The sequence below is a fragment of the Amphibalanus amphitrite genome, unplaced genomic scaffold (genome assembly GCF_019059575.1).
Source record: "Amphibalanus amphitrite isolate SeventyFive unplaced genomic scaffold, NRLGWU_Aamphi_draft 001023F_arrow, whole genome shotgun sequence".
In the NCBI taxonomy this organism is placed as follows: Eukaryota; Metazoa; Arthropoda; class Thecostraca; order Balanomorpha; family Balanidae; genus Amphibalanus; species Amphibalanus amphitrite.
The window spans coordinates 175,408-202,677 of record NW_024882517.1 but is presented as its reverse complement, the minus strand read 5'-3'; the positions used below and the strand labels follow the sequence as shown (position 1 = coordinate 202,677).

The 27,270-nt window shown below is 55.6% G+C and overlaps 3 protein-coding genes across 8 annotated transcripts in view; 2 read left to right on the top strand and 1 right to left on the bottom strand.

The window, feature by feature from the left end:
* The window catches only part of LOC122369287 (hsc70-interacting protein-like), a 39,317-nt gene extending 12,088 nt beyond the window's left edge, over window positions 1-27,229 (top strand). For all 3 annotated transcript variants that reach the window (XM_043343917.1, XM_043343916.1, XM_043343915.1), the window contains exons 6-7: window positions 22,509-22,781; window positions 26,417-27,229. In XM_043343917.1, the coding sequence (XP_043199852.1) occupies window positions 22,509-22,781; window positions 26,417-26,668 (525 nt within the window). In that variant the 3' untranslated portion in view covers window positions 26,669-27,229. The remainder of the gene's footprint in view (window positions 1-22,508; window positions 22,782-26,416) is intronic.
* On the bottom strand, window positions 863-19,348 carry LOC122369284. Of its 4 annotated transcripts, none has more exons than XM_043343908.1 (13): window positions 19,210-19,348; window positions 9,575-9,789; window positions 9,012-9,216; window positions 7,967-8,812; window positions 6,899-7,399; window positions 6,470-6,568; window positions 4,938-5,504; window positions 4,647-4,763; window positions 4,265-4,425; window positions 3,176-3,364; window positions 2,615-2,878; window positions 2,187-2,393; window positions 863-1,966 (listed from the first exon to the last, which is right to left on the bottom strand). In XM_043343908.1, the coding sequence occupies exons 1-13, from the start codon at window positions 19,286-19,288 to the stop codon at window positions 1,808-1,810; spliced, it is 3,609 nt and encodes a 1,202-aa protein (XP_043199843.1). In that variant the 5' UTR covers window positions 19,289-19,348; the 3' UTR covers window positions 863-1,807. The 4 variants fall into 4 exon arrangements, with proteins under 4 accessions (XP_043199843.1, XP_043199844.1, XP_043199845.1 ...); XM_043343909.1 differs by having other exon boundaries at window positions 7,967-8,809; window positions 19,210-19,335; XM_043343910.1 differs by lacking the exon at window positions 6,899-7,399 and having other exon boundaries at window positions 19,210-19,335.
* Window positions 12,668-14,304, top strand: LOC122369288 (zinc finger protein 628-like). Its single transcript, XM_043343918.1, has one exon. The coding sequence runs from the start codon at window positions 13,089-13,091 to the stop codon at window positions 13,980-13,982; it is 894 nt and encodes a 297-aa protein (XP_043199853.1). The 5' UTR covers window positions 12,668-13,088; the 3' UTR covers window positions 13,983-14,304.
* Window positions 27,230-27,270: the final 41 nt, after the last annotated feature.

The window sequence follows — 27,270 nt, the reverse complement described above, 5'->3', positions numbered from 1 at the left end:
ACAATCTCGGTCGGTTTCAACTGAACGGCAAGGTCAGTTTCTTACATGGGCATCGTTTTTATATGGGCATGGCTAGGTTCGACACATTGCCATCAAAAGTATGGTCTTATAGCATAAATCGTCATATGGATAGGTGTCACACATTTTCATCCTTTTGAAATATCAATTTAAGATTATTTTATTCATATCCATCGGCATTCAGCGCCATTTACGCTGAATGCCATGATTCATTAAGCATGCATTCTAAGATATCGCAAATATTGCGTTTTTGCCAACAATGGCCAACATTATCGGCGCTGCCTTGCGGTTCCCTGTATTTAGATTTCCTTAGACCCGCACAAAGAATATTTTGTCGTCTTTCAGTGGTATGATGTTGAAGTCTTCTTTTTATATCACGTACGTAGTGTGGTGCCAACGGTGTGTTCATTGTGTATGTAGAAATACCTGGAGTTAATTTGTCGTCACAAGCTGTCGATATTGACACTGTTGCTTCTTTCCTGTGATGCTTCAAATGCTTCTCTATTGACTTCTTCTCCATTACATAGAATTTTTCAGGAAAATGCGACCGCAAAATGTCAAGTACAATGTAAACTTTTTGTGATTCGAGAGCATACGTTTCTTTTGAAAGTCCCTTGGACAATTTCGTCTGTAAGGTCTTGGCAATAAGCAACCAAGTGTGTTGCGTTTGTACTTCGGTGACACCGCTTGTATTTACGTAGGGACTCATCTACTCATCGTTATAGAAATATTGAATCTGCATTGTAATCAGTCCATATCAAGTGTGAAGACTGATTGTGTTTGTCATTGACGTATGTTCACGTGTTCTCATGAAATATATAATTGTTCGGATTGAAAGAATTCATTTAAAACCAAGGCAATTAATTTATTGCTGGACAGGACTACCAACAATTATCACATTTAACTGTCCTAAAGGGAGTTTAGCACAATTTACAAAGCTATTATATGTGATCAACATGGTGAACGTTCACTGTCTTTCGCTTCTGTAATGCTTAGTTTTGGGCGCGCTGGGTGTTAGAGGTATTTGTATTTGGCGACCAACATTTCCCAGTCTCTGCTCGCGTTCGTTTATGATTGACCGAATTTCGGAAGCGGTCTGCGAATACCTCTCGCATCTCCTGCCTCGGGGTACTACCGTGGCACTCGGTGAGTGCCGCCCCTCCACACTCGACGCGTTGTCCGCGCGACTGGCGCGCGCTGCTGTCCGTCCGGACCCTCTCTGTCGCCGCGGCTTTGTGGCGGGGTAGGGACGTTGCACTCACTCCTCGCGCAGCACTCGCGCCGCGGTCTCTCGCGCTCAGGCGGACAATTGAGCTACATGAAAGAACAGTGTGTCCTAAACATACATCAGGCCACTGGCGCCGCGGGACGCCGGACGCGCCGCGACGCGCACCTCTCAGTCGAGGGGCTCGGTCGGACGCTGGCTCGCTCTCTCACAGTCAGTCACACGGAGGGTGCGCCGGTGCGCGGGGACGGGGGCGGGCCGGGCCCGGTCATCAGACGTGTCTCCAGTTGGGTGGCCGCGGGCCGGCAGGCGCTGCGACCGGCGGCAGTGCTGTCTCTCTCCCTGGGCGCCCCCGGCTCGTGTGCGGCGCGCTCCCTGCGGGTCGGTCGGGAATGTCTCTCGCCCGGCGGCACCGGTCACTCGGCGGCGCGCCCGCCGCGGTCGTCGCCACTGCAGGCGGCGCGCGCTCGCTCGTCTCTCTGGGCGCGGGGCCGGCACCTCGGCTGCGGGGACGCCGGGCCGGCGCTGGGTGCGGGCGGGGTGACGGGCGGCTCCGCGCGCCGCTCAGCCCTGGCGGCGCTGGCCCCGGTCCACCATCTTGCGGTACTTGCCGAGCAGCTCAGGCAGGTCGTAGCTGATGGCAATGTCCAGCTTGTCGAGCGGGCAGCCCTTGAAGTAGGTGCAGGTGGAGGCCAGCGTGGGGAAGTCGTACAGCGGGTGCAGCTGCCGGGCCGATGCGGAGAAGCAGAACAGAACGGTCAGAAAGAACGCATAGAAACAAAGGTCCGCAGTACGGTATCCAAGTTGTGTTGCCGAAGCACAGCTGCTGATCTGTATCAATCATGAACATCAATGTCAGATCTGAAGCAAGAAAGACTTAACAAAACCATCACCGTCGTGGCTTATGGGTATCACATCTGACTCGAGGGCTACGTTAACTGACCGTGAAGAAGTCCTCGTAGATCTCCGGATCGGGCAGGTCGTAGCGGGAGATGTTGGTGACCCGGCTGATGCCCTCGTAGATGTGGTACTTGTGCGGGTTGGAGACGACGTCCTCAGCCAGCTTCTTCTTGTTGCTGAGGAACGTCTGCTGGTTGAGGAAGGTGGTCACGTAGCAGTCCACCATGCGCGCATGGTTGCGTACCCGCACCTGCCGGAAAGGGAGAAGTTGGTCACTGGTCAGCGTGTGTTTTCCGAAAAGGTCAGGAGGCCAGTGGTTGTACCCTGTTCATTCTGGTTGGTGTAAAACAAAGCACGATTAATGATAATTTATCTCGAAGAATTCACACCTGCGCGGTCTGTCAGCAATGGTAATTGCATCGAGATAGCACGAAGAACAGATCAGTCCGTCGCGAGCGCGTTTGAACTCACGGCGTGCCGTCGCGCCAGTCCGATCCTGTTCTCCACGCGGCTGGAGAGTGAGCGCGCGATGTCGGTGAGGATGGCGTCCTCCTGGCTGCGGAACAGGTCGACGGGCGCTCCGTCGCGGTAGGGCGCCTGCACGAAGCTGCCCGAGTAGATGGGCGGCGGCGTGGTGCTGCCGATGAGCGGGCTCAGTGACCAGATCAGACTGCCCTGGACGGAGAGCAGCCGGTCCGCCGGCAGCTGGTCGGCCTTGTTCAGGATGATGCGCACCTGGCGGAGAGTCGAGGGAATTGTCAGGTGGACGTTCATTGATGAGCGTGCTTGATGTCGAGAAGACTGACCACGAAAAAGAGGCCAAGCTTCACTGTCGTTACAATCATCAACGTCAGCAATCTATGACGGAAAGTCCTTTTCGAATAGAGTCCCCGTTGGAGCTGCTAAAGACAATGGTCTGGACCGTTTCGATGCTAAATAGCTCTTTTAACCAGATTCAGCTCATTTTAAACATATTTGTTTAGGTTTATGGCATCTAGTAACTGAGCTTCCACTTGTGAAAATCGTTCGTACCTGATTCTCGCGACCCTTGAGCTGGTCGAGCAGGCTCTCCATCTCGACGCCGATGTCGAGGTGGTGCGGATCGAAGACGACGAAGATGATGTCGGCGCGGTCGATGAACCACTGGCAGACGTCGTTGAAGGGGTAGATGCGGCCGTACTGGCGGCCCTCCATGATGCCCGGCACGTCCACCACGCTCACCTGGTGACGCACGCGGAAAACAACGACATGGGTGCGCGCGTACGGACGGAGAGCGGTGCCGGCCAGACGCCGCGCAGCTGAAATTCTCGAGAGAATTATTCATGCGGGAAACATTTGGGTGCGGTTTGAGCGTAGTGGTCAGTGATGGTACGTGACATTCGCTAATCGAAATCGTGTAGCGCAGCTGATCTCACGAATCTCAGCAAGTAGTTATCCGACTTACCCGATTTCCCCGAAGTCCATTGATTTTCGGGCTGATGGAAGGCTGTGCAGTGGACAGCTTATTGAACCAGATATTGTCCCTTTTTGACTTGCAACTCTGGAAGACATGGCAAGAACTATACTTACTGAGCTCTGTGATGAACGTCTCTCTCGGTTTTCTCTTCTTAATGACTTGGAGCCGGCCGATGGCACAGGCGGCACCTGCCTAACAAGCTACTGGAGAAGTTTGTGCAGAACCTTCCTCAGCAACCAGTTAGGCGGATGACGTCTGTTCGCCGGCTGCTGGGTAGCGTAGGCAACTTGCAGATCTTGTGTCGTAGTTTAGGTGATAAGGCACCATGACCACAATCTTGGACGATCTTCAGGCGGTTCACTTCGTGGGTAATCCATTTACTCGCGCTGAGACCCTTAGCTCATCGCCGTACCTGACCATTTTTGTTGATTCGACGATATCAAAGAGTTGCATGCTTGGTGATGCCTACCATCGCGCCACTAAGTCTTTTATTTATTTGGCAAAGTGCAACTGCATAACGACCACGTGACTCCGGTGTTTCATTGTGTTCTAGCGGATTCTTATTGACGTGCTACATAGTGAAGTTTTTGATCGCTGTCCTTACCTTTTCCAAGGCCAGTTTTCATTTTCGTACCTCTTCGATGGTCTGATCCCTATAGCCCTACCTTTTCGAGGAGCCGGTTCTTGAGCTGTCTGCCGGAGAGCCGCTCAAGGAAGGCCTCGCCGAACTTCTGCAGTCCGGCGAACTCCCAGTGCGAGGTGACCTGAGCGCCGTCCTGGCGGGCGTCCTGCTCGCCGTACGTCAGAATACGGAACTGACCGCTGCCTGCCGGGTCAGCGAGTGGCTGCGTCAGTCTTTGAAATTTGTATTTCAAAATGGGGAACATAAAATTTATGGGTACAGTTTGCTGATGTAAGTAATAGTATCGTCTAAGCCGGTGATGTCAACAGCTCTACTCCGCATGAACTTCCTCGATGCGCCGATTGTGTGTGTAACTGTAGCACGTCCTTCATTTACGGCGGTAGCGATCTTCCTCGGTGTCTCACCTGGCATGGCGGTGGTGCGCGTGGCGTCGGTACCCAGCAGGTAGTTGATCATGGTCGACTTGCCGCTGTTCAGCTGGCCCAGGAACAGAATCACCGGCTTGGCGAAGATCTCAGCGTCTGTGGAAAGACAGCATGTCAGACAAAAACAGAGGCGAGGAAACCTAAACCAAGAGACAAGCATGTTCGAAGGACTTCGTCAATCGTTGCACAAGTCACGTCATTGCTAGTAGCTACCATCAGTATACTGTATTGCTCCATTTCTAAGCATCCTTGAGTGTGGGATGAACCCACCTGAGAGTGTGCGCGTGCTGATGGAGCTGTACTTGAACGTCTCCTCCAGCGGTTTGATGGCCGTGTCGGCCAGTCGCTTCAGCTCACGCAGCGCGTAGTTGGTCGCGTCCTCCACGGGCCGGCTGAAGGGGGCGTGCAGGCCGAGCAGCTCCTCCACCTCCAGACGGGGACGGGCCGTCGGCTCCGGCGCGGCGGGAGCGGGACTCTGAGCGGGAGCAGGCGCGGGAGCGGGAGCCGGGGCTGGAGCAGGAGCAGGTGCAGGAGCCGGGGCGGGAGCTGGCACAGGAGCCGGTGTCGGGGCGGGAGTTGGAGCTGGAGTCGGAGCTGGAGTCGGAGCTGGAGTCGGAGCCGGAGTCGGAGCCGGAGTCGGAGCCGGTGTGGGGGCAGGAGTTGGAGCTGGAGTGGGCGCAGGAGTCGGGGCTGGAGTCGGAGCAGGGGTGGGAGCCGGCGCTGGTGCAGGAGCCGGTGCTGGTGCCGGTGCAGGAGCCGGCGCAGGAGCGGCGGCGGGGGCGGGGGCCGGCGCTTCTTCGACGGGAGCAGGTGGCGCCGCCTTCTCCACTTCGGGTTCTGAAAGCCGGCGCGGAGGGCGTCAGTTTGGTTTGGCCGCGGCCCATCTGTCGGTCGGCACCGCGTCAGCGCGCCGCGCCGAGACCGGCCGACAGCTCCGACCGCCGCCGATCCACTATTATGATAGCGGAGCCGGCCAATAGTGCTGTGGACGCCGGCCAAGCCGCGATTACCCGATCAGACCCACCTGGAGCGGCCGGGTCACCGGGCGGCGACTGGTCGACGGGCGCGGCGGCCGGCTCCTCGCTGACGGTCGGCGCGGGCTCCTCTGAAAGCGGAGCTGTCAGCGATGCGCACCAGCCAGGCCAAGCAAAGCAGTGCAAGCGGTAAGGTTCAAATCGGGGAAAACACTGCGTGAAATGCGTTTGATTAGCAAGCTGTCGAATGCTGTTACGGATCATTGGGCTGTTCAAACACCAGGTTGAGCGATGTTGGCTGGGGCCGAACATGGTGACTGTTGCTGTGTGATCTCGGTCAGGGATGTCAGTCTACATGTCGGTACGCGTCATTGCTGCGTGCTACGACCTTGGTCTGGGAACGGTCTGGTGTCATTAGCGTGCGGGCAGGTGGCTTGGCAACACTTGCAGGAAGGGACGGGGGGAGGGGGCTTCAGTAAAATGAACTAGCGTGAGGTTTGGCTAGAGATGGCACGTGCGGAGCTTGTGAACTTTCGGCGGATAAGTATCCCATGGGTGATTGGCGAATTTGAGTTCGGCAGCCTTGATGTGCTACATTCGACCTGTGATATTGTTATGATTGTAGTACTCAAATGGCCATGCATGTTTTTTTGTGGGATGAATGCGCACGAATGTAAGCAAATTTCAAAATATCAAAATTAGTTAGCTCTTAATTTTCATTGAGCTTATAGCGAAAAAAAACGTATGATTGGACTCAGCCTAGACACCAGGGGCTTTGTTTGGTATCAGCTCGGAGTTAGTGGATTGTGTCACTATCCAGTCATTTACCCGGTGCCGGTGGCGGCGGCGGCTGCTGCTGCGGCTGCGGCGCGGCGGCCGGCTCGGGGCGTTCGGCGGTGTCGGCGGCGGCGATCGGCTCGGGAGACTCTGTAACAGGCCGGCCCGTGTCGTGTCGGTGCCACAGACCCGAGAGTCTCACACCGTGAGTCAGCGCTGCCCGGTCCCTCCCCGCCCAGACCCGCTATCCGGCTGTGAACGGAGCGGCTCGGACGTTCAAAGCCGCCGCTGATCAACCTGTATATCGTTTGAGCCGCGGCTGGATGTCAGTGTTGACGTTTGCTATCGGATTGACTAGAACAGAGTGTCAGTGAAACGGTTGGATTTATTTGACTAGCGAAGCCCCAGTGTCAGTTTTATGGCCTCGATCGGCCGGCTGCAGCCTGTTCCTGTGACGCGGCGGCGAGTGCGTAAACATACCGTGCTCGGTTTCGTCCTCTCGCGAGTCGCCGTCCTCCTGATCGGGCGCCGGCGCGTCTGAGTCCGCAGGCTCTCCCGCCTCTTCGTCGTCGTCATCATCGTCATCGTCATCATCGTCGTCGTCGTCGCTGTCCTCCCCGTCGCTTTCGTCGTCACTGTCGTCTCCGTCGTCGTCGGCAGCGGGTGCCGTGTTCTGGTCCTGAGTGACCGGCTCTGCCGTCTCGTCTGAAACGTCCCTCTCAGTCTCCTGAGCGGGCGCAGCTTCCGTAGCAGAGTCCTCAGTCTCGTCAGCTTCATCAGCTTCGTCAGCGTCTACGTCTGCCTCGTCATCAGCGTCAGAGTCGTCGGCGCTATCGTCGTCTATGTCTGCGTCATCGTCGCTCTCGACGCTGTCGTCGTCTTCGGTTTCGACGGTGACGTCGGCATCGCTGATCCCGGCGGCGTCGGCGGCGGGTGCGGGGTCGGGCCGGTCGCTCTCCGCCGACTCCGCTCCGCCTACCGCTACGCACATGCGGAGGAGGAGGTGCGGAACGCCCGTCAGTGTCGGCGTGCGGGGTCACTGCATCAACGGGCGCACCGTGTGGCCCGTCACCCACTAGCCAGGCAGCGGGGCGGGGGCAGGCAACAGGCCGGAACTAGTGAGAATGACTGAATGGCGACTAATAGTCATAGAGGAGGTAAGACCTAGTGGTGCTTCTTAAGTGAATTTGAAATATGCATTCGGTTTTCATTTGTATTTTTATCCTCATTCGATGTGTTTAGAAATGATAGTCGAGCATTTCACGTGTTCGATGATATTCACAATGCAGTTCTCAACACGATCCGGATAAAAGTGATGTTAATGAATATTATGGCAAAAAGACTGCATATAAAAATGTACAGCGGGATAGGTCTAGTGGGGTGGATGGTTAAGGTGACCTCCATCGGCCGTGCTTTTATCGGGTAGTTGGCGTGCCGCAAGCTGCACCAATCGTTCGAACTACGTGTGCAGGAAGCCGGGTGTGAGGCTGCTATGGCTGGCGTGCGGGGCTACGTCTGCGGGTTAGCCGGGCGGGCGCGAACACTTACCGTAGCGACTGGGCTGTTCCCCGCGGGCCAGTGCCTCCTTGTAGCGGCGCAGGTCGGCCTCACGCGCGGCGATGGCTTCGTTGCGCTCCTTCATGTAGCGGCTCTCGGCGAACAGCTCGTCGATGATGCGCCGGAGGATGGAGCGGCGCGGCCCGCCGGCCGCCGGCTGGTCGTCGGAGGGCTCCACCAGCTCGTCGAGCGCCGACTGAGGCAGATCTCCGCGCTCCACCTTGGTCCGGATGAGATCGCGGTGGCGCTCGAAGATGGCCTTCCGTCGGATCGCCATCTGGTGACGCTCGGGGAAGAGGAGCTGCCAGAGACCGCGCCGTGGTCCGGTTTCGGCTTTACCGTCACCGACCGCATCATCCAGACCGGGCAGCTCGTCCAGAGCCGACTGCGGCAGGTCGCCGCGTTCGACCTTGGTGCGGATGAGGTCACGGTGCCGCTCGGCCAGCGCCTGCCGGCGGAGGGCCAACTGGCGCCGCTCCGGGAAGATGAGCTGGAAGAGGCCGCCGCTGCCCTCCGAGCCCGGCAGCGCCGCCTGCGGCCGCGCCAGCCGCTCGTCGTGCAGCGCCGAGGCCGGCAGCTCGCCTCGCTCCACCTTGACTCGCACCAGGTCACGATCGCGGGCGGCGATCGCTGCGTCACGCATCTGCATGTAGTGCACCTCGGCGAAGAGGAGGTCGTACAGCCAGCTGCCCGAGGAGGGGACCTCCATGGCGGCAGCAGAGGCGCTCCAGGCAGCGGCGGCGGCGGGCGCGGCCGCGGGCTCGACCGGCCGGGACTGCAGCTCGGCCGGAACCTCCGGCAGCGCAGCCGGGGCCGGCGCCGGCGCGGGAGCGTCTGCTGAAAGATGGAAACGATCCAGTCAGTCACAAACTAACGGCGCCGTGGGACTATGGCAAATGAGATTCTCTGAGCTTATTTATGTTACCATCAGCCATTATTCGTGTGCATTCGAACCTCCCACGTTCCACTCTCTACAATCTTTCAGACATCCAGCGGCTCGCACCCTTCCCCCTCTCCGACCTTCTCGTCCACTCACCGACTAGCTCTCCGCGCTCCAGTTTGACCCGGCGGAGGTCAGCCTCGCGGGCGGCGATGGCGGCGTTCCGCTCCTGCCAGTAGCGCGATTCGGCAAACAGCTCCGACCAGAGCCGGCCGAGCAGCGACTTCTGGCTGGCCTGGCCGCCGGAGAGGGACGGCAGCGGCTGGTCGAGCGCCGACGCCGGCAGCTCTCCCCTCTCCACCTGCGCGGGTATTGTGAGAGAGGTCAGATCATGTCGGTAAAGATTGCTGTGTCGCAAATAATTACGGCAGTTGAGCATGTCAAACTATGGTTGCTTTGATTATTCTTTCTTTTAAATGTCTTGCGCAATTGGTTGATAAACCCACCCGACGGAATGTCATGCGCTTATCCATCAAATTTTGAAAAAGTCACAAAAAGCAACTTTCTGAATTAATAGCGCAGAAAAGTTACAAAGATATTTCGTGAATTTGCATTTCTTCGAGCGTCGCCAAAAACTGTCAGGGCAATGTTTGAATTACACGTTCCAATATCCCATGACATCCGTGACTGACCGACATCCGATGATCCACCCAACTAACCTTGAGCCGGACGAGGTCACGGTGTCGGGCGGCGATGGCGATGTCACGCTGGCGCATGTAGCGTGACTCCGCGAAGAGCAGGTCGGAGAGCCAGCCGAGTGGGCCGGCGGCTGCCGGCTCGGAGGAGGCGGCGGCGCCGGCCGCGCGCGCCTCGCACTCCTCCCGCTCGCGCTTGATGTAGGGCTGACATTCCTCTCGGCTCGGCTCCGGCCCGGCTGCGGGAATGGGGACACGGGGTCATTGGGTCAGTCGGGTCAGTGGGGTGGTTAGCTGGTTTCTGAATTGCTTGCTTTTTCAAGTCTAACAGCTAGCAATTTGTCCCTGTTTTGTCTTATTTAAAGTTGGTTGACTTGACCGGCGATCCATGTCAGGTTGTTTTAACGTTCCCTTAAATCAATGCAATGCTATGAACGGGTTTCGTTTTCTTTGCGCTTACACCAAGGCCCGTCATTTGTCGGGTTGACTCGCAGGTGTTTTAGAGACCGGCTTCGCCTAGGGTAATAGTGGCCCATCACTGAGCTGTCTCGTCCCAGCACCGTAGACAAAGCCGGTTGGCCGGCACCGCTAGTGATCCGTCTCAGTCGCCGAGTGGCTCCTCAAGGCGTCAGACGCGGATTCTGTTGAGTTTCAAACTCGCCCATCGAAGAATCGCCCTCAAACTTCTTCGAATGCCAACCTGCGCTACGGATTGGTGTTGACGACAGGCCGTGCGGCGGTATGCTATGGCTTCTGTTCGATCTCAGTTTGTTGGCAGCCTCAGTTGTGAAGTTCAGTGAGAGTAATGCCGGATTCCTTGCTAGATCAAAGGTGTTTAGACCGTGCGCTAAATTCCGGTCAAATCGCCCGGTTTTCTGACGAAGACTGACTGGCCGGGTTTTGGCAGTGTGTCTGGGGCGCGGCCCGCCGGGGTTCCGGTGCCGCTGAGGACCGGCCGGCGGACCGTCTGCGGGTGACAGCACCGGGAGGAACCCTCCCTGCGCCCCACCGGGCCGCTCACTGGCCGGCGGCCAGGACCGTCACCTGGCACCGGCGGCCCGTCCGAACACATTACTCTCGGTTTGTCATCCGTCCGCCGACGGTGTTGTATTTATACCGCGCCGGCCGCGACTCTGACCTGCTGTCGCTCGGTTACCGGCCGACCAGACGGCGGCGATGGTCGAATGCGAACCACCGTGACCCAGAGACGACACGGCGAAGACGAGCGACGTGCGGTCGCCGACCTTGACCAGCGCTCTGCACCATTTACGTCAAACGGTGCGCACTGTTACCGCCGCTATGTTGTCACCCGGGCGACGACAGCGACGGCTACGCGCTGAGATTTGCCTGCGGGGTAGACTGTACCGCAATACACTCGTGTCGTGCGGGACAGCCTACATAGCTGCCGCTGCCGCCTCGGTCTCAGACCCGCGTCGGACAGATTGGGAATGGGTTTTGGACGCTTACCAACCGGAGACAGATAAGAGGATGAGTTGGCAGTTAGAATGATATTTGCTTCAAATTGTGATGATTTTATGTTTTTATATTTGTTGTTTCTCTATGTATTTTATTGGTCAGAATGTCATATTCGGCCCAATTTAGATACTCGTCCCAATGACCGTAGCCCTGTTCGAAATGTCCTGCCGACCTCAGTTTCCGGCCTACAGTGACTCTCCTGGACTGTCGTAAACAAACAGCGGACGGTCATAATGATGCCAGAAATCATTCAGCACTGATGTATACACACACCACATGATATGCACATAAATAAGCAGTAAACACAAACACTCTTCGAAGTCTGGCAATTACATACGCCGATTGGAAATCGTTTTTGTTCTTCGCTGACTGTAATTCAGGTGTTGTGTGGAAGCTCCTGAAGTTTTTTTTTTTATAAACGAGGATCTTCGTTTTATTCTCCTTGTTTTGGAATATGATACCGCGATGCATTGAACAAGTCCTTATCTAAGAAAAGCTGAACTGATCAGTGATCACCATATTGGTATTCGTAACACATTTTGTTACAAGAGATTCCGCGTTCAAACTGAAGCGCCTAAAGGATTTCACGCCATTCGCACTGTCCTCTCTGGTTGTCTCTTGTGCTCCAAGTTTGGCACCTGTGGCGGCCGGTCGCGGTGGGGCGCGCTCGATCGCCGCTGGCAGAGCGACAGGTCGCCGGTGAGGGGCGTCTGGCGCCGGCCGGTGCCGTGGCTGTCGAGGCTAATTGGTACAGCGGCCGGCCGGCGGCATACAGACCCCTCCCGGGCTGCGGCATTCTGCCCGGCGAACGACAGACCGACGGGCTGGCTGCGCCGACCGCCAGCCGCCGCCGCCGCCGCCGCCGCCACTCCGCTGTTGTCTGCTCTGGCCTCTGGCGAACCCTCTCACCAGGGGCGGATCCAGAAAATCTCCAAGGGAGGGGCCATTAGAAACCAGGAGGCCCCCCCCCCCATAATCCCACCTGTTGGAGGCCCCATCTTCCCACTTGTTGGGCCCCCCCAAAAAAAAAAAACTGCGTCTATTGAGCTTATCTAGCTGTTCAGGCAACATCTCAACATCTGTGCAGGCTTGGAGGCCCTCTGTGCAGGTTAGGAGGCCCTGTAAAAGTGGTCATCTCTGTGAGTATAAGAGACCTCCAAGTTATGAAAAGCTTTACCAATCTTCTAACAAAGAAGTCTTCTCAGCTAGTCTTCTAAGAAATAACTAAGTGGGTAGGTTAAAAAAAAAAACTCATCGGATTTCGGCCACTTTATTTTCAGGAGGCCCCCTTTTCAGCTTTTTAACTTTTTAACTTTTTATTTTATTTTTGAAAAAAAATCGGCCAAGGGGGGGCCATGGCCCCCATGGCCCCCCCCCCCTTGTATCCGCGCCTGCCTCTCACCGGCCGTCATCCCGCCGCCGTCGGCTGTCTGTGCGAAGGCCGGCGTCATCCGGCCAGCTCCGGACGCGTCGTAAAAGCCGCTTGATGCCGCCATGAAGTCGTCCGGCGCGCGGCGCCTGCCCGGCCACTGAGCGGAGGCGTTTTATGTGGTGGTTTTGGACGGCGGGCTGCTGTCTGCTGTCGCTCTCCGCATCTTCACTTATCTCCCATCCTGTTTTTCAGTATTTAATTAATGTGGCGATATTTTAGTCTGTCTGGCGGCCTGCCCGCGCCGGTGGATTCCGCGGCACGTCGGTCAGCGCGGCCCACTGAGCCCGGAGGCGGGCCGGGCGCGGCGAGTGGGCGGGTCCGCCGCGTCCACCGGTGTCTGATCTGGACGTCTCTGCGTTGCAGACGGCTGCGGGCCCGGCGCCGGCGGCGGTGGCGGGCCCGGCAGTGTGCCCCGTGCCTCTGACGGAGCACTCGGAGACTCCGACCTCCGAGATTGTCTTGCTGGAGGTGGATCCGCCTCCTCCGCCGCCGCCGGAGCCGGAGCCGGAGCCGGAGCCCGGGCCGGAGCCGCTCGACGGACAGTACCGGTGTTCTGAATGCGGCAAGACTTACTCACGAGCTCATTATTTCGTGCGTCACGTGCGCTCGAGGCACGGCCGGGTGGTGTCGATGGCGCCGCCGTGCTGCCCCGTCTGCCAGCGTGTCTTCTCGTCTCGCCAGGCGCTGGAAACCCACTGGCGCATCCATAAGGGCGAACTACCGTTCGCGTGTGAGGTCTGCGGCCGCCGGTTCCGGCAGAGCCGTCATCGGGACGATCACGCGCGCACGCACACCGGCGAGCGGCCGTACGCGTGCCAGCAGTGCAGCTGCACGTTCGCGCACGCGCAGACGCTGGCGCAGCACCAGCGGATGCACGCGGGAGTGCGACGTCACGCCTGCCCGTCCTGCCCGCGGCGCTACGGCCGCGCCGACAGACTGCGGGAACATCAGCTCAAAGTGCACGGCGTGCCCGGTCAGCCGCGGCAGGTGACGCCGCCGCGAAGGACGCGACAGCGGACTCGGCGGGCTGCCGAGGCTCCCGGGACTCAATCGCAGGAACCTGAAGCGCCGCTAGACTATCTTCAGTTACCTGAACTAGAGACTGAGGGAGAGGTGCCTCCCCCGGCGGCGCTGGCGGAGCGAGAGGCGCAGCACGCAGACTCCCTGGCTCTAGCGGCAGCGCACGACGCCCTGTCACTGCTGGAGTCGCCCGAATCAGACTCGGCTCGCTTCATCGACTCGCAGCCCACAGATAACATGCTGCTGATGCCCGCCCCCGGGGCGTCGTCTGCCCCACTGCTGGGTTCTGGGGACGGATTACCACTAGCTGAACCGAGCGGGACCGAGGGAGAGCTGAGACTGACTGGTGAGATGGCAGAACCAGAGACATTAACCCTGCTTGGGTCGCGCGGTGATGAGGTGGTCGCGCTGGATGTGGTGTCTGAGACTGGTGACGAACAGCACCAGCACCAGGGGCAGCGATCCGTGATGGTGCAGATCTCGGACGGGATGATCTCGTGGTGAACTAATATGATCTCATGGGCAGACTAAGGTGATCTTGTGGGCAGACTGAGCAGAGCTTGTACCGTCTGTTCAGACGGGTGACATCTGTCCTCGGCGGTGACAACTGGCGCCTGTCACTCCTGTCAGAACATTGTTACCCAGTGGCCCCCAGGGATGAATCGTCTTTCATTTTGTGTGTTCTTTGGATATATCTGAGTGGTTGACTACATTTTGAAATCTTTTTGCTGGGGAGGTGTTTCAGTGTCGTTATTGTTGCTGAGTCGATTGCTACTATTTAAAAGGTTGTTGCCAAAACTTCTCCGAATAAACGCTAAAGATATTATGCACTCAATTTTCACTGTGTAACCCCAAAGTACCTATTCTCACACCATATAAACGACCAGTTAACCTGCATCCTCCGCCACGGCAACACCTGCGCTCCTTTCTACCGCTGTGTGCATCGCCGGCTCCTTTCCAGTCCATTCTGCGGCCTGACCTCTGAGAGGCGGCGCCGTGGACCGGGAAACGCGGGAAAGAGCCGTCCCACACCGGGGGACAGCCGCCCCTGACCGGGACAGCCGCCCCAGAGCAGGGACAGCCGCCGCCCGCGGCCATTCTGGTGCCGTCTGCTGGCAGCGGCACCCGGCCACCGCCGCCAGCCGTCAGCCGCCGCCGCCGGGGCGGCTATTTTGCCGTCTGTCACCGACTCGGGTCTGATCGGCCGACCTCGCCAGGGACGCCGCGGCCCGTCTCGCTGCGGTGAGATAGGACGCAGCTGCGGGCCGTGGCGGCTGTCCCTGGCGAGGCTGGCGGCGGTGTGCGTGTGCGTATCGGTACCGTCCCGCTGCCAGCTGTCACACTGTGCCGTCCGCTGGGCGCTATCCGCATCCATCTCAGCGGCGGCGCTGAGGTTCACCGAGCAGCGTTGGCGTACCCTCTGATCGCCGGCGAGGACCCGGGGCCCTGCTGTGACCTAGCAACCACCTCGGGTGGACGGAATACCACCTGGGATGAACGGCGTGGCGCGTCCTGACGTCCGCCCGCTGGCACGGACTGGTCGTATAACTCACCACCTGACGCACGGGTGACGGCACCCGGCCCTCAAAAATATACCGGCGCTTGTCGCGGCTTTGTCTAAGCTATGGCCTTGTCGCAGGATGTGTCGGGCTGCTGTGGATACATTTGTAGCTGTCAGAGTGTCAGGGTGTTGAGATAAGCATGGAAAAGGTGGGACCAAATAATAATCACAGTAGAACAAAATGTGCGTACGTGCGATGCTCACCCCAACCAGATTGACATACGTCGTGTCGGGCTGACGCCCCTGTTCTTTCAGTAAGAGCTGCAAGTCCCAAGGTGAAGGTTATTGTCGTTAGTAATATATCAAAGCGATGGAGAAGAATGGCGACGTTAGGCTAGATCATAATTTTCGGGCAAATGTTTATTTGCATTTTGACCACACCAGCCGTCGGGGGATGTGTTGTTTGACTTTGAGACACGGGGTTGCATCAGCGGAGAATTTGATCAGCAGAGGAACTTTTCCCGACCATCACGCGGTTGGGATGCTTGGCATCTGACCAGAGCTGTAGTCATGGTCAGCCGGCTGTGGCCAGTGAATGGACGGGGATGATATGTCCTGCAGCATCTGGCGGTGAACTGACCTATGCCAAATACCGAGAAGCGTACTTGCTGACAGGCTGATTTTTGCTCTCCCCTTTTTCAAAGAACCCCGCGCAGGTTACGTGATTTTGGGGGTGTGGATGAGATGGATACTTCATGGCTGAGAATGCTTTGCGTATAGGTGGGAAGGTTTTTACCATTTTTGCTATTTGACATCATACATCGTTATATTTTCTCTTCTCCGTTGGGTGCCTCCCAATGGCATTGAGTTAGGAGTGAAATCTGGATCGCGGCCGTCTGATATAACTATTTATTGACGTTTTACTCCCGCTTTTTGATGTGTGTTGGGGTCTAATTTGTATTTTATTGACATTGCCATTTCTGATTCTTCGTATAGTTGGTGAGTTCGGCCTCCTCTATAGTTCGTAGTCGAATCTCGTCTGCCTTGTGCTGCCGCGATTGCTCCCGTCTCCGGTCGACCGTCCGCCAGCGACCGAGCTGACAGCAGTCGGAGTCGCCGGTTGGCAGGGCGGGGAGTTCGTTTGGCAGGGGTGCCGCCGCCGCCCCCCTCCTCCCCGTCGGCCCCGCACACCTGACAATGGCCGCGCCTCGGCGGTGGAATGTGGTCGGCCGTCGAAGCCGCCGACAGCCGCCGACTGGCCGACACTGCTGTTACAGCCGCTCACTGAGGGTGTTCACGTGGGGCGGAGGAGGTTCAGTCGCCGGCCGGAACTGCCGGCAGGACGTGCAGTGCAAACTGGACTTGGTACGGACAGCACATTGTGCTGGGATGTATCAATTACAACAGCAAGCAGAGGGCAATGGAGATGGTCTAAGAGCAGTATTCGTTGTTACTGACTTGCAATGTTCTTTTGTATCCCGCGTAGGATCGAAAACCTTCCCAGGGGCTTGAGGAGGTGCTGTTTCACCGCAGTCTGGCGGCATACCGGCCCCAGCCGGCCCCCAGTCGATGTCGCCGTCGGTCGCCAATGGTCCAGGGCCGCGGGGCGTCCGTTCAGGGGGCGGCGGCGGACCCCGGGCGGGGGCGGGGGCGGTCCGTTTGGCAGCCCGGCCGCCCTCGACTCAGCTGACGGCCGCCGCCGATGCCAGCCGAGTCGGTAAATTTAGCCGACGTCGGCTGACACTGGCTGCTCCTGCTGCTGCCCTGTGGCCCTCTCGGACCGGTCGGCAGCGGAGACGGACGTCCCTCGCTCACCCAGGCGACTGGGGACGCTCTGTGACATCTACGGGCTATGCCATTGGGCTCATCAATGTCTAAGTCCGGCTGAATCACGTCTGAAAACTCTAAAGTGCATGACTCCAATTGTCACCAGATCAGGCAGTCATGCCCGCAGCCGTTTTGACCATCTTCTCGGAGGGTCGATATGCCGAGGGAGACTTAACCAGCCTGCTGCCGTACTCCGCATCCGGTGAAGCAGCGTGTTTCGAGTGCCGTGGCCGGGTTAAATTCCTGTCGAGTACCGACCCCTGGGGCGGCGCTGGCTGCCGTGTAGCAGCGCAGAGTACGTCCGGCCCGAGAGTAAACTGTCGCCGCCAATGTTGAGGCGATGTCGGCCAACTGGCGTGCCTTGCGGTTGCGTCCGATGCGGGGTTCCCTTACCGCGATGGTGAGGTTCTTGTAAGCACTGTCCGTGTCCGAAGGCATGGGGCCACCTGTGGAGTTGCGCAGGCATGTGGCAGACACCTGTTGGAGGTTAGCGGCGATGCTTGAATTCCTTTACTGACCACACCGTATTGCCGTGACCCCAACAGGTGCCGATCTGACCCGGGCGTCGTGATCCAACATTTCCTTTCACACGGCGCCTGTGGCAACAGCCGGCCGTTCTGGAGGGTTGCTCGCCAGAAACAATACACTGCGGCCCGCTGAAGCGGCGGAATGTGATGGACTCTTCCTCGGGTCCGGTGGAGGGCCCTCAGAGGACGCCGGGGTTGTTCGGCGCTGTCCCGGCCGGCCGGCACAGGACGCAGAGGTCGCGCTGGCTACTCGCCAGCGAAAACCGTTAACATTCCGTGACTCTTGGTGTCGAAGGACATGGAACAAAATGTGATAGTGGTGTTAAATTGGCACAGGGACTAGTCGGTATGTCAGCCTCAATGTCTGATGATGAGTTAATTGCCATATATTCGAAAAGGAAGGGCATGGATGAAATAATACTATTATCTCATCTATGGGAAGGTCAACAAAAGGGAGAGGATGTTTTTACAGCGGCTTATAAGTCCTCGCTTTTTCCCGCAGTCTTACCTATTTAGACAAGCCCGCATTACCACCTGTATCCACCGTATCCAGCGTGTGATTCATCATTAACCCGAATCTGGCAAAGTGTGATTATCTGGTCGTTGAGCACCCGGCTGCTTAGCGCGCTCCTCATTAGCTGATGATGAAGATAGACACGGTCGCGTCTTCGCTGCTGGTCTCGGGTATTTAAATGATTTCCAAATTAATGCGCCCTTGCATCAGAAACCTGGCACGTCCTCAAGAGATGTCAATATCGAGGTCATCCCGTGGGCGTCGGCGGCTCCTTGACAGACGGGAAGGTGACAGAGGGTGGCAAAGCAGGCCAACACTGATCCTGAAGGAAGATGTGTACGGGAATGCTACTTAACGAACGATTGTTGAATCCCTAGAGACAAGTCAGTTGGAAAAAGTCTACGATAGGGGTTGATCGATACTACTTAATTGGCCTACTCTATCGTAACAGAAAGTAATGTCCCAAAAAGGTGTGATTCGTTCAACTTTACGCTGATTGTCAATCGATCACTAATCCAGCTGCAATACGATTTGTTTCTTTGGAGCATTTTGTGACTAATCGATAAAGATTTTTTGGGAAGTTATCATTAGCCATTAGTTACCGAGGGCCCGGGTAAGGATCAGTACTGGCCGTTTGGTATCGATTTAATTCGATCCGTTTTGTGTTTTACGGGTTTGCTACTTATTGCGATATCAGCCCATTTGCCGATCTTGCCTAGTCTTTTCTTCTTAGCTAGGGGCAAATGGGGCTAATTGTGCTGGTTAAATGGAGTGTGAGCCAGTAGTAGCCTTTATGGGTCAGACGGATGGCAAATAAGCTCAGTCACAGCCCAACCGATTAGACTTCATCGGACCCGTTCGAGTTGGCATGGTGTTTTTGGCCTGTGTCGCAGCTGGTCCAAGGCTGTAATTGCTACCGTCTTCTGCTGTTTGAGCATCGGTTTATTCACGCTTAGAGACCGGTGGTGACGCGAGCTGCTTATGGGAACTGAGACATTCTCATATGTTACAGAGCTAAGTCTGCCATTTGATTTGGTGGATACTTGAGCCCGTCCTCTGTCTGTTTCGTCTTTTCTCGATTCCCTTGGCTGTTGCCATGAGAGACTGTTGTCGGATTACAGGTTGCCTTTCGGCACATATGCGCCTAGTATGGATCAAAACAGTGTAACTAACAAGATCGAGTCTCCAGGCCTATGTCTGATCCACTTTGCCCTTCGTGGAGAGGATGGGTATGCCACTTTTAGGTGTGAGGGTGGGTCTGGTCATCATTCCTGGGTCACACACACTGATGGTCGCGGGGTGCCGGCGGTGACCCGTCGGGTCATCTCAGCCCCGGCCCCGTTCGGCCGTCTGTCCGCTCACCTGATGCCGCCAGGAGGGCGAGTGAGACGAGCACCAGCGCCCCCACGGCCGCCACTGTCGGCCAGCCCACTCGCGCCATCGCCGCCGGCTCACTGACCGCCCCAGCCCAGCGGAGCGAGCGCCCTGCCTGCCCCGACCGACCGACGGCGCGCCCCCCACCTGACGGTGACGTCACCGACCGACGGCCGGCCACGTGACCGCCGGTGACACGGGCCCGGCGCGCGCTATTTCGGCGCGCCGGCCCGCGCCGCCGCCTTTTATGGCGCAGGTGACATATCGGAGCCCGCGGCGCGCGCGCGCGCGGACGGCGCGATGACCGGAGGCGGTGACCGGTGACCCGGCGGCGACAGCGGTCGCTCAATGATGATGGATTGGTGTGTATCAAATGACCAGGTGTGGAGGCGGGAGTACCAACTGCTCGGAGCTGGGTTGTTAGCCGACCCGGCTCCGTCATCGTCGCCATCAACTTTGACGGATGGGGATGGAAATTATTTATTGCCTCTTGATTGACCGCATTTAGATGATTTCTACGTGACGGCTATCTCGATTAAATCGTTTCTTAATCATTTACCCCCATTCAGTATTTTGCAACTGCTTCGACACGACCTTTCAATAGCTTTGCTCTGCTAGTTAGATTGGTTTTCTGTCTTCCTTGGATCGTTTCTTCGGCGCGGTTCCATTTTCCGCTCGCTCGGTTCCATCGGCTCTCTTCCCCGTGTTTCCACCTGGTCTGGTTCCTCTGGTTCCATTGGCTTCAGTGTTTCTGGTTCCGCCGTCCAATCTGACTCACCGCATGGCCCAGAGTCTCGTTGTCTCCCGTTCCATTGTCATCCATCACGCGTCTCGCATGTGGCAGCGCCGGTGTCGCCTGTCGCTCCAGCGCTGGTGATGACAGAGACCGTCTGGTGGGCGGGACGGATCCTGTCGCGCTGACAGGCCATTCCGGTCACCCCGGCCCGGCGTCTCTGTAGTAGATCCAGAACTACCGACATATTTAGCACATCTACATAAGAAACACGCCAGATCCGCAACAGATCACAATTATGGGACTTACATACACTAGCTTCGGAACTACCCCAGATAACAGCTCGTTAACTCTGTACCCGGCGCTTGTTGCAGCATCCATCACAATCAAGCCCAGATGAGAGACCATCTTAAACCGCAGCTGACCGGTCAGAAGTTAAAAACACTAGACTAGATCGGTAACCACCCGATGACCAGTGGACGGGAGTCAGTGGACCTCAATCTCCAACTCAGAGTATGTTCTTGGATCGCATGATGCTACGGCCGTCGCAGTGAAGGGCGTGTGTGTATGTAAGTGGGCCACCGCTGCCCGCCGTCATCACCGCAGCTGTCACCCGGTCGAACCGCGACGCCGCGCTGGCGAACTGCCACACGCCGCTACCAGCGTGGGTACACAGTCGGTAGCGTTTGTCTGACCTACCCCACTGGTCGCTGGCCGCCGGCTCGGCACCGGGTGTCGGCGGGTGACTGCCGGGGCAGGGCGCCGCTGGGGCAGCCCACACACCTAACGTGTTAGCCAATCGTAAAACTTGTGCCAGCACCTGCTTTATTTACAACGAAAAAAAAAAACAAAAAACACGTCCATCTGACTGGTTCGGTGACATTGGACCGGCTTATAGAGCCTAGAGGCTGAGGCCTGAGCGCTGTGATCTAGCAGCTCCACCGGTGAACCGTCAGCTGCGGCAGCTCGGCGGAGCCGGCTCCCGTCCTCGGCCGTTTGAGCTCGCAGCTCGGCGGAGCTGACCGCCGTCCGCTGCTGTCTGAGCTCGCAGCTCGGCGGGGCTGGCTGCCGTCCGCTGCTGGTGGGCTGTGAGGAACATAACAAATGAGTATCCAAAATAGATTTGCTTTAATCTTCCAGACCATCCAGGGAATAAAATACGAGCATATCTGGTCGGATACAAGGCTCAAAGGGGGGCATTAACCTGACCCGGAGATGCCATATTATTCCCGACGTTATGTAAGTGATGGTTCAATAAAGTGTTGTGCAAAAATACCGTTACCTACTGAGTTTGTCTAATATTGGTTCAAGCTCCAGGATTTGGCATATTAGAACGTTATATAACAATGCCCATTATGTAACACGATATGTATTCCATGGCACTACATGTATTCATATCAACATGACTTGGGGCAACCATGAAACTAGGAAAAGCCATTTAGCAAAAGCTTTTGTTACCGATGGGCATACTTTTAATAACCTATCTCAACCGGCCACCACCCTGTCGGCGGTTCCTCCCTTTCCCCTTTCCCCAGCCTAGTAACCGGTCTCCTGTTGACGCCTCGCTCAACTAGACTCCCCCAATTTATGAGCCCGCAGCTCGGCGGGGCTGACTGCCGTCCGCTGCTGTCTGAGCTCGCAGCTCGGCGGGGCTGGCTGCCGTCTGTGCTCGCAGCTCGGCGGGGCTGGCTGACCGCCGTCCGCTGCTGTCTGAGCTCGCAGCTCGGCGGGGCTGGCTGCCGTCTGTGCTCGCAGCTCGGCGGGGCTGACCGCCGTCCCCGGCAGTCGGAGGTGGGCCGCGACCCGTCCCATCCCTCACGGCTTGCGTCAGTTGGCGGAGACTACGGTCCGCCTGCGGCCGTCACCACGCTGTGCGGTCTGCCCGGCCGGGGCCCCCTGGTCATGTGGGACCTAGGCCCGCATGGCTCACGGTCATGTGGGGCTAGTTATGTGGCCACCCACCGGTTGTCAGGTGCCTTTGACTTTGGTACTGGCCGGTTACCAAGTCATCCTCACAATCCATATCGCTCGAATGCACTCTGACGTTGAACAGACTCGAATTCGCCAGCGACCCTGTCCTTCACTTTTTGCCGACCCACAAATAGGACGGTATGCAGCGCGGCTTTTTACGGGACTCGTGGACGGGCGTGCTCGGCGAGGTAAACAAATATCTGCCGTCTCTTGGGCTCTGTGTTTCTGTGTCTGGTGAGTCACCAGCAGCGACTGGGCTATTACGGTCACCGTGATTGTTTCGAGCATGGTTGTATTCCGTCCTTTCCGTTCGCCGTTTTGGTATCTAGTCCACGATTATTATGTTCCGAGATCACTAAATCATTTGATATTTTATTCATGTTTTTGCGCTCCATTATCACTGTTTTGTCTGCCTTAACCAAGTATCAATGCTTTACTGGTTATATCTTGGATGTTTTGCACGTTCATCAAAATACAACTTTCGAGGTAAATCGTTACGCCTCAAGGGAGAGCAGTTTACGTTGTGGCTATCCTCTTCGCTCATCTTCAGGCGGGCGTCACCCGTGCCATGTTCTGTCCGTAGGCCCAGAAGATCGCCGAGCACAACCGCAAGCAGGAGCGGCGCCGCGAGGAGCGCGAGCTGAAACAGAAGCAGGAGCGCATCCGGCGCGCCCGCGAGGAACAGCAGAAGGCCCGCGCGCGCGCCGCCGCCGCTGCCGACGCCGCGGCCGCCGCCGGAGCGGGTCCCGGACGGGCCGGCGGCATGCCCGGAGGGATGCCCGGAGGGATGCCCGGAGGAATGCCGGCCGGCATGTCTGATCTGTTCAGCGACCCGGAGATCGTGGCCGCCATGCAGGTGAGCGATGGCGACTGATGATCGCTGTAGTGAGCGATTTGTTGACGCGTGATTTTGAGAAGACAAGCTGCTTGGCGTTGATGATTCAAAGTTTTACAACGCGCCGTCTTTCTTGGTGCGATCTGTATTCTGTGCTTAGGAAGAATCTCATGATCTTGCCTGTTGCCTTACGACTGAGTAATGATTTCTTTTCAGTTGAGGTTATTGATATTTTGCCAGAAATAAAAATTAGAGCAAATAATGAGAGCAAAGAGGGAGCAAATGGTGACCTAGTTCTTGAGAAAAAAAAAATCACGATCACGGGAATATATTAGTCCTTTTAGTTGTTTGTCTTGTGCAAGTTATTTTGATGCTCGTCACTAACAATGTTATACAAAATTATTAGTTTAATGCTAATTTTCACATTGATGTAATATGTATTACACGAAAACAATATTTGTACCAGGGTATATTGATTTGTACCGTAAACCGGGGTGAGTTGATATGGGGTGGTGAGTTGATATAAATTGCTCGAAAAATGTTAAAATGTGTGCTGCTCATCCATTTGTAAACCAATTTTTAGTTTTATTTTTCTGTGAAGTGAAGCAACCAATAAGTGATGCACATAGCTGAGAAAGGCATGCATGTGGTGCAGTGTCTTCTTAACACATTACTTTTTTCAAAGTCCTTTTTTTCTTCTGATTTTGAAACTAAGGAAAAGTCCCCACCCTACAGCAAAGACGGTGGATATTCATGGAACAACATGCACTGGGAAAGAATCTATCATCAATTTACTGTTGATCCTAGGTAGTTTTGGGTTTCACCTATAACAACGCTTTTTTATAATTTTAAGAAAAGTGACAGGTGGTGAGTTGATATGCCATCAAGTGGTGAGTTGATATGCATGATAAAAGCTGATACCAGGCTGATATGCATGCAAATTAGCATGGAATATGGGTCTGCAAGTAAGACAAAGTCAATTAGACCAACTCTTCTCCTTTTCTCTCCCCACATCATTCCATCAACCCCCAAAAGCTTTAGTTTTTTTTCTGAATGCTTGAGACGAGGCCTGTTAGTATCACTGATGTTAGTTGTCGGACTTTCGTCCCCGTCTTGAGTTGAGATGTTAGTTTCACAACGTTTCAGCAAGTAACTTCTCCGGCCATAGTCAAATCTGCCTCGATAGTGGAGTGGTTAGAACCGGGGACCATCACCGAGGAAACCCGAGTTCGGTTCCCGCTAACTACAGGAGCTTTCGAACGGTTGGACGCGTACCGCGCAACGCCACCAACATCCAGGTCCTTCTGAGGGTCAAAGAACACCTGACGAGTGACAACGGCCGGAGAGTAACTGGCCGAAACGTTTGAAACTAACATCTCAATTCTCAACTCAAGACGGGGACGAAGGTCCGACAACTAACATCAGCGACCCCAAAGTTTTTTTTTCTGTGGACATACCTAACATGCAAAAGCCAAAAGGCACAGCACAACTCCCTGTCAAGTCTCAAGATGGCTCCCTACAAGCTACAAAGGAACACTATAGAACACCTATATACATACAGATTAAAAAAAAAAATGTTATAATTATTCGTGGTTGCGAAAATGACAGAACTGTCGTTTCTGTATGGCTAACAGCGCGGGAATTCTGATCTCGTGAAACTGATTAGTTTTCCTGCTTGGCAGTTGCCAACCGAGAATGAGTGACAAAATGAAATGGAACAAACAATATAAAGAAATTGACTGATGTTTTAGCCCTCGCCCGTATTCGTGTTTTGCCAGCGTTTAACGTATGGGGGGGGGGGGTCCGTTGGAATCCCATCGTCGTTTGGCCCCTGGTGGAGCTAGAGCTTCGAGGAAAAAACGAGCGTGTTGCCCGAGACGCGAGGAAGCCGATGATAACCAACTTTAAGGTCTTAGGTCATTGGTTAACCTTCCAGGCCAGGTCAATTACCCAGAAGTCGAGAAAATAAGGGGTTATTTGAAGTTTGTAAAGCGAGGTTATTATTTTTTTGGCTGTTGCTGATCACGAATGTCATGTTTGTTTTGATCACATGTGTCTTCGTACATTTAGACCAGGTCAGGTCAGGTCAGGTCAACCAGTAGGTGTCCTGCCGGCTATCAATAGGGAGTGTCAAGTGTCAACTACCACTGACGGTGTCGTAACATGTTACGAAGGCACTAAAACTACTTCGTAAATGATCAAATGCATGTTAAATTCGACATCGGCCCGAAAAAAACTACCCTAGAAACATGTAAAACTCCAAAAGTGAGCCGAGGTCACCAAAGGTCAATGACCTGACCTGACCTTCAGGTGACCTTGACAGTTGACACCCACAATACTGCATGGGACCAACATCATTTACATGTTTGGACGTTACAATCACAAAAAGACTGGAAATGCGCGGATAATGTGAGCCGACTACGCCAAATCGCGATTCCGGCCAAGCATGGTCTCGAGAATCAGGTCACAAGTCAAAAACCATTTGAGTCAGGGTCATGAAATCTTTAGAACATGTGTAAAATTGATAAACTCGAGAGGCACTGAAAGTTTCGTCGCGAGCGGCCGCTTTTTGCGCGAGTTATGTGCGAAAAGCCGAGGTGGTCCGTTCGCCCGCCTATAAGTGCGAGGGTTAATTTTGGCTTTTGATGCCGAATTCTGTTTTATGTCGCTTATTTCACCTGATAGAATACAGTCCGAATTAGATTCGCTTCACTTCACTTCATAAATATTTTGTTGACTACCAGTCCACAAAAGCTCAGAAGTATATGTATTCTTTCATTTCACTCCATTATTTCTGTCAGAGGCATATCAACCTTGACCCACAACTGACAATGTGTTTTAATTACAAGAAAATACACTTGTAATTCCAAAATATATTGCCAGTTTTGATACCGTTGGCTTGAGGACACGTGACTAGCCAAGTTCAGAATGTTCTAAGTAAAACTAAGTATCATAAAGCGAAAAAATGATGCTGCTAAAATCAAGCCATTTTGATAGCGCAGTGTTGGACATGATTGCGTTTTCATGAATGTGAGGTCTGCTGCCAAACTACTATCATTTTTCTAATGGTTTCTTTCAGGATGTGTTCTCTCATCCTTTTTTTAAACACTGGCATTTTATCAACTCACCTCTGAGCTTCTTTAGTCGAGAAATTTTGAAAAATCCAAAATCATATCAACTCACCCCCTGGGGGGTGGTGAGTTGATATGAACTTTGGCGTTTTAAAAAAGGGGCTTAATATATACATTTTTTATTCATTTTTGCTGATTGCCTACCCAAGGCATGTGCCATGAAACTGGCACAAAAATAATTCCGTAAATGAATGTGGCTTTTAAAGAAATCTAGAATAACCTCAAAATCCATATCAACTCACCCCGGTTTACGGTACTGCGCCAGTCATGTTAGAAGGCTAACTCAAAGGGTCAATAACCCTAGCAGTGGAAGTATTTCCATCAGCTCCCTCCATTTTGGATATTGTGCGCAACTGGCCAGGTATCCTGCATTCCTTTCCGAGAACAACGTAATTTTTCGTGCACTTTTACTCAAAACAACCGGAAACAACATTTTTCCACGCGTTTTACTTAAATCTTTTATGGCAATGTGATCCAAAAATGGCTGAATCCGTCACAACCTGACCTGACCATGTTCTGCCGCAGGACCCCGAGGTGATGACGGCGTTCGCCGACGTCTCCCAGAACCCAGCCAACATCATGAAGTACCAGGGCAACCCCAAGGTGATGGCGCTCATCACCAAGATGACACAGAAACTGGGCGGTGGCGGCGGTGGTATGCCTGGCTTCCCGGGCGGTATGGGCGGTATGGGTGGTATGGGTGGCCCCGGCGGACCCCCGGGCGGTGCCGGCGGACCCCCGCCCCCGCGACCCCCGCCCGAAATGGATGTCGACTAAACGGCCACTACTCACCGCTCTGCCCCTGTGAGGGCAGAGCCTGCCTCCCCCACCCCCACTGCCGCCTCCCGCCGCCCCCGTCGCCAGCTCTGCTCAACGTGGGCGGCTGTGGCGGCGGGACATGGCGGCCGCCCCCGCCCCCGCCCGGAGAATCGGGTGCCGGCGGCGGCGGCCCGACCCCTCACCGCATCGGTAGCTCACGTCGTGTGGCGGCTTATGGCAGCGTTCACAGGGTCCGTGAACAGCGCTGGAAGACGTTTATTCGTCTCTGGGCAGATCTGGGGGTGGTCTGTGACTGTCATGGGTAGCCTCCGGGCAGTCCGTGGCCGTCGTGTGTTCAGAGCTGGCCGTGCTTGGTAATGTGACTGTCGCGGGCCGTCGGGGGACCGGCCGGTCACTGTGCCAGTACAACGGAGGGTGTCTGGTGACCGCCGGGGCGGCACCGCCCCCGCCCCCGCCCCCGCCATCGGTTCGACAAACAGTATGTGTTGCGTTCTGCTTCAGTTTGGTTCATGTGTAATATGATAACCTGGGTGAGCAAATAACAAAGACCATCCGGCATACTGTGTGTTTGTTGGGAGCAGGATTAGAGCGAAATCAAA

Excerpts from the sequence above, each read along its gene's own strand:
- LOC122369288 (XM_043343918.1), top strand. The coding sequence starts at position 13,089 with ATGGCGCCGCCGTGCTGCCCCGTCTGCCAGCGTGTCTTCTCGTCTCGC.
- LOC122369284 (XM_043343908.1), bottom strand. The coding sequence starts at position 19,288 with ATGGCGCGAGTGGGCTGGCCGACAGTGGCGGCCGTGGGGGCGCTGGTG. Across the intron at positions 9,217-9,574 it reads GTGACCTCGTCCGGCTCAAG|GTGGAGAGGGGAGAGCTGCC; the intron begins GTTAGTTGGGTG and ends ATACCCGCGCAG. Across the intron at positions 1,967-2,186 it reads TCTACGAGGACTTCTTCACG|CTGCACCCGCTGTACGACTT; the intron begins GTCAGTTAACGT and ends TCGGCCCGGCAG.